Source organism: Oncorhynchus gorbuscha, unplaced genomic scaffold (assembly GCF_021184085.1).
Source record: "Oncorhynchus gorbuscha isolate QuinsamMale2020 ecotype Even-year unplaced genomic scaffold, OgorEven_v1.0 Un_scaffold_3855, whole genome shotgun sequence".
Taxonomy (NCBI): domain Eukaryota; kingdom Metazoa; phylum Chordata; class Actinopteri; order Salmoniformes; family Salmonidae; genus Oncorhynchus; species Oncorhynchus gorbuscha.
The window spans coordinates 23,032-29,357 of NW_025745233.1; the positions used below are offsets into that span (position 1 = coordinate 23,032).

The 6,326-nt window shown below is 42.9% G+C and overlaps 1 protein-coding gene across 1 annotated transcript; it reads right to left on the reverse strand.

Moving 5' to 3' along the window:
• Window positions 1-2,764: 2,764 nt before the first annotated feature.
• Window positions 2,765-5,655, reverse strand: LOC124018055 (carbohydrate sulfotransferase 2-like). The gene has a single exon (XM_046333319.1). It carries the CDS (start codon window positions 4,910-4,912, stop codon window positions 3,515-3,517), a length of 1,398 nt encoding a protein of 465 aa, XP_046189275.1. The 5' UTR covers window positions 4,913-5,655; the 3' UTR covers window positions 2,765-3,514.
• Between the last annotated feature and the right edge of the window lie 671 nt (window positions 5,656-6,326).

The window sequence follows — 6,326 nt, forward strand, 5'->3', positions numbered from 1 at the left end:
AAATTGCAAATTCAACTTTGCCATGGTTTGCTGAGCAAGGTGCAGGTAGCCTATAACCCCTGATAAGACATATCTCATTTCAGGGAAAAGTCCACAATGAAACTGACATTAAACGTGGATAATGATATATTGGCGATAGAACTGTAATCATGGTCATAATTGATAACTTCCAAGTGAATTAACTAAACATAAAGCTATAGGCCATTTATTCAATCCATTTGCCAGCTCCAGGTAGGCTACACAAGTGGTACAAAATCGATTTACAATGACTCCAGTGAAATCGTTTCAACATATTTATTGTATCAAATGGTAGGCTAAGTAGCCTACAATGACATAGATTAATAGCCTACTCGATGGCCAAACAGATGCAAATATATCATTCTCCACATTTAAAGTTAGTTTCATTGTGGACTTCATCCCATAACGGAAGCACGATTGAGAGTTACATAACTTTCATTTCAAATTAATTCTGCGCAGTGCTCGAAACCCAAGAAGTGAGCTTGCGTAAAACTATTCGCTTGATACGGTTTAAATTCGACATCAGAATAGTTTACATTAACCATCTGTGAACGAATGTATCTAAGGCTCTCTAGTGCGCCTAAAGTCGTTTTCCAGTGTTTTTTTTTGACGTTATATCAGGTCTAGCGCGTTAATGTTTTATGGGGGGGGTGCTGGAAATCGGTGTCTCCATAACGACCTATCTAAATAGCCTTACCTACACCTGGTAAAAAGTTAGCACGACGTACACGCCTGCTGCTCTGTCTCCGTGCCGCAGCTGCTTGCTGAAGCGCTCTCTCAACCAGCGCTCACGACAGACACAAACCTCCGGCCCTCTCTACCACTCACATAGTAACAGCCTGCTCACTGCCTGACAGTCAACAGCAGCACGTAACAGTTAAATATATATTTTTTTGACTGGAATATTTGTTCATCTACCTGACACAGTGGCTAGCGGACCAAAAAGTACATTTAGGCCCTAATGTTAACATTGTCCATGTATTACAATGAGAGACACTGTCTGTCTAACCAGTAACAGAATGTGGCAAAACCCATAGCCTGCCCAACACGTTAAAAATATCCTGTTGTGTTTACAGTCACTTACTGGCATCTAGTTACCTGTAAGTTCTTGTAAAAAAAAAACAGTACATTACTGTGACGTTTACAGTAATGTATACCAATGTTTCTTTGGAATGTACAGTAACATACTCTACTTATTTTAATTGTTTTACATTGACTTACAGGCAACTGGCTGCCAGTAAGTTACCATAAAAAACTGGATTAAAAAAAAATTACAGTGTACTCATAACCTTTCACGTCCCTCTTTTCCTTGAGGACAAAAATGCTTGTATACCTTTACTATACAATTCCTTAAATTAATATTGTATTATATTCTATTTGAAAGATCTAATTGTAGCAAGCCTGGTCCCTGATGTTTCTGCGCTTGCCATTTCCATTGCTGTCATTGTCAAGCCAAACATGTTCAGTATGAAACATTCATATGGAGCTGACAAGAGAGCAAAAGCAGACAGGCACCCAGACTACCTTTAGGACTAGCCAGACTCTGGAAATTACAAACTGCACAATGTCTCTCTGACAGTGTAAGAGGATAAGATAAGGATATTATACCCATGACCAGTGTGTTAAGGACCCATGACCAGTGTGTTAAGGACCCAGACCCATGACCAGTGTGTTAAGGACCCAGACCCATGACCAGTGTGTTAAGGACCCAAACCCATGACCACTGTGTTAAGGACCCATGACCAGTGTGTTAAGGACCCAGACCCATGACCAGTGTGTTAAGGACCCAAACCCATGACCACTGTGTTAAGGACCCATGACCAGTGTGTTAAGGACCCAGACCCATGACCAGTGTGTTAAGGACCCATGACCACTGTGTTAAGGACCCATGACCAGTGTGTAAGGACCCAGACCCATGACCAGTGTGTTAAGGACCCATGACCACTGTGTTAAGGACCCATGACCAGTGTGTTAAGAACCCATGACCAGTGTGTTAAGGACCCAAACCCATGACCACTGTGTTAAGGACCCATGACCACTGTGTTAAGGACCCATGACCACTGTGTTAAGGACCCATGACCACTGTGTTAAGGACGCATGACCACTGTGTTAAGGACCCATGACCACTGTGTTATGGACCCATGACCACTGTGTTATGGACCCATGACCAATGTGTTAATGACAGTAGCGCATAGCCCTTTCTTGCAGTCAAATGACCTAGTGGCCTCATGGTTGGAATGTTACTAATATTTTTCATAATCCCATAATTAATTTAAAAAAAAAAAAAATTTTAATAACACAGAAAATCTGATGTTTCTATGTCAAACAGTTGTGTTATATTTCAGACTTCTATAATGTAATATAAAGTGTAATATTGCATAGTAAAGTCTAAATGAAATACATTCAACTCTATATGTGTACAGGTGTCTTCTTTATTTAAGCCCATAACCACGTGTGTGAGGTGTACACTTTTGTTTCCAATTAGATTTCTTTAAAACTACCAAGAAACACACTGTGTAACCCTGATTTATCCCACCGCAGTAAAAGGTTAAATTGATTTTGTATGATCTATTCTATTTTCCAGATTTAATTGTAGCATAAGTGCCATTAAACGACATTGGTCATGAGCTATCCCTGTGTTACATGGGTCAAACTTGTGACAAGACATGCTGAAATGTTTTTATTTTGTTCAAAGGGGATGCTAGAGCAACTCTGCTTCTGCAACAGACAGGTTTTTTCAAAGCAGTTTGGCTAAATCACTTATTTGCATCAAAGAGATCTAGTCCTGTAAAAATGTAAAATGACCCCAGGCTACACTTTCAGTGACACGGATGAGAAATCCTTCCACAACTGCTGAGTCGACATGATTTACTACGAGTGTGTCAACATCAATCTTCATCTGGGATGTCCCGCTGTTATAACTAATAAACCTGAAACCTTCCTTAGAGCAACATTATAGTTATAACAGACCAGTTTAATGATTGTCTCTGAGTCCATCCATTAATCACAAAGTAACATTACCTGCTCAAACAATTCATTTTTTTCTGCATTAATGCTTCTTTTTTTTGTTGCAATTTCTTCTCTCACTTTTACAGACAGTATGGATACTGGAAAACCAAGTATTTTCTCAGGTTAAAGGAACATTCAAAATAAAACGTTTGAAGTGTTTTCTTAACAATATATATGAATCATACACTGTTTGTTTCCGTAGTTGTAGTTTCAATATTCAAGTCATTGTTTATAGTTCTTCTTGATTTGTCAATAAAATCCAGTTGTCCAAACTGACAAGTCGTGGTCCTGTCAAATACAACTGTCTGCAACTTAAATGAAAAAAATACAAATAAGATACATTCCAATGTGCCCCAAAAAAAGTAGATTTCCTCAAAAAACACTGATTCAAAGCGTTTTAATTTCCACGATTAACTGAACGGCTCAAGATGCAAAATGTACAGTCTTTGTTGGAAAAGGGAGAAGAAGAAAAAAGGTGTTTTTTCTGTCACAGTTTGGAGACAGTCAGTAAAGACTTCCTGAGGTCCTTGGCCTCCCCGGCCGTCCTGACTCTGTCGTAACCCAGGACAACCATGGAGTGATGACAGTAGTCCTCCACCTGTTTGATCTGCTGGATGCTGAGCACTGTTCTCCATGCGCTGGCAGCCTGAGTGGCGTTCCTGGAGGACACTATGAACGGCTTGGAGGACGAACTCGACCCGCCTGTCATGTTCAGAGCAAACGACTCAATGTCGTGGTTGGTGGTGAGGTTGACGAAGCTGTAGATGTTCCTCAGGATCTTCACAGGGTTCTCCACCAGGTCCTCGTAGCGCACGGCCATGTACTTCCCTTTGAGCCAACTGGGAGGGTTTAAGGCCGTCCTCAGGGTCCGGGAGGTGCGGTCACAGATCACCTCCATGGCTCCGATGGAGTGGTAGTCCGAGCCGTCCTTCTTGTTGGCTTTGTGGTTGGGGTCGAGGAAGGGGATCCTGCGGAGCTTAGGGTCCCTGCTGCGGACCACCTGCAGGTTCTCCCGGATCAGCCCGTGTCGGGACTTGATCCTGGAGTTGGCCACGGCCCGGGGGTCCCTGACCAGGTGAACTACCTTCACGTCCAGCGACGGGTCCTCCATGAGGGGGGCTAGAACGTTCACGTCCAGGACACGCACCCCTTTAATAACGATAGTGCTGTACTTGAGGCACTCCTCCTCCAGTAGTCTAAGGCTTTGAGGGGGACACTTTTTACACACCTTGTCGTCCACCATCCCCACCACCTCTTTCCTGTAGGCGGAGCACAGAGGGTAGGAGCACACCACCTTATTCAGGGAGGCCCCAAAGAGTCCTAGGGAGGTAAAGTTCTTTCCACCTGGGCTGTTGTACAGCTGGAACACAGAGAGATCACAGCGGTATAAAGAGCTGAGCATGTCCCTGGCTGCTCCTTGCAAAGACACAGCGTCTCCCGGGTACAGCTTCTGCCAAATGTGCCACATGGGTTCATACAGGAAGAACACTTCAGGATGTTGGTTAAACAGCTCCCCGAAAAAGGAGGACCCAGACCTCCATGTGGTCAGAACATAGACCAACTGTCTCTTCTTAGCCAGATAGGGTCTGTAGAGGAACCGGATGTCTGACCTGCCTTGATAGGAAGCGCTCCTCATCTGGTGATTGCACTGCTGGGGCACTTTAGTCCATTTGTAATTGGCCAAGTTCAGCATGGTCAACACTAGCAGCAAGAAATAGGCTATAAACAACACAATCCGCTTTCTGCGTAGCACCTTCATCACGATGCCGGGCTGTGCTATTATCTTTGTATGGTTCCTGTGCGTTCTGAGCTTTCTCCCGTAGCCAGCATCATTCTCCCAAGGCGCCGTAAACTTCAGTTGTCGATGGTATTGTTTCCCTCTCATCTGTAACCTAGGAGTGAGTGGCTCTGACCACTGGGCGAAAACGTATTACATTTACAATAGGCAAAGATATATGGTTATTGAATATCTCTGGTGGGAATTGGTACTCGAATCAAATGTTAAATCATTTTCACTGGGTATAGACGTTAATTCAACGTGTACTACACCTTGGTTCAACGTAATTTCATTTAAATGACATGGAAACAACGTTGATTCAACTAGTGTGCGTCCAGTGGGTTAGGAAACACATATTCGATATCCCAATCCAATTCGCAATCCAAAATAAGATAACACAGCCCTGCTTTTACTGCAGTGCGCAAGGCTCTTCACATGAAAGAACGATGCCATGAACATTTTTCCATTGCGGGTATTACAGCGCTTATTGCGGTTGGCCTGCCATCAAAACAAAAATAGTATCCCTTCATTCAAACAATGTATGCCCTCCTTGACAACATTCAGCGTAGGCATCTATGCGCAGTTAAAAACTGATTCGCCACAGTATGGATGGAGCCTGTAGGTCCACTGAACAGCACACAAGTACTAGCCTACATTAGTAATTACGTTCTCCGGCTTCTTCTTGGTTCCTTTTGCCAAACGTCCCCTAGTATATCCAGAGGGGCAGTCTAATCGTCCAAATATATTTTCTTTCTTCCTGATGTGCCGTAGTTTGTATATGTAACTAATTTAAACTGGACAGATTCAATCAGAGACTACAGAAAGAAAGACCCTCCCTCCCCCAGACGCCATTGGAGCGTGATAGGATATTTGGGTTAGCGAGTCGCGCCCTTGGCTCTTCCGCACGTCTGTCAAAAACGCACCGCTCTGGAGACGCCTACGTTTGAAAACAATGGGCGCGTTCGAGCGTATCACCTTTACCAATGTCTGTCACCGCCTTTGAAGGTGTATACAACTTGTCCGATATGCGACGACATGTCGCCTGCATGACATTTACAACAACATTGTGATAAATGGCTTCTCAACAACTGCAACTTGAAGTACGAACCAAAGCATTGTGGGAGACAAAGGTTTTTTTTTTTTGGAAGCAAAATACACTACATGCTCATACACGGTTGATGTCGCCACCTATGATTGGTTATTGTCAATGCATGTTTACTTTACTTTACATAGGCCTACATCTGATCCAGATTTCTAACAGAAATAAATTATATATCTTACTTGCGACAATATAGCTAATATTTTTTATCTAAATGTTACTGTGATTGTTATTGTTGATACCATACTGTGTTGTGATGTTGTGTTGCTACCATGCTGTGTTGTCATGTGTTGCTGTGGTTGTCTTTAGGTCTCTCTTTATGTAGTGTTGTGGTGTCTCTTTTGTCCTTAATTTATATTGAATGAATGTTTTATTTTGAATCCCAGCCCCCGTCCCCCACAGGAGACCTTTTGCTTTCTGGTC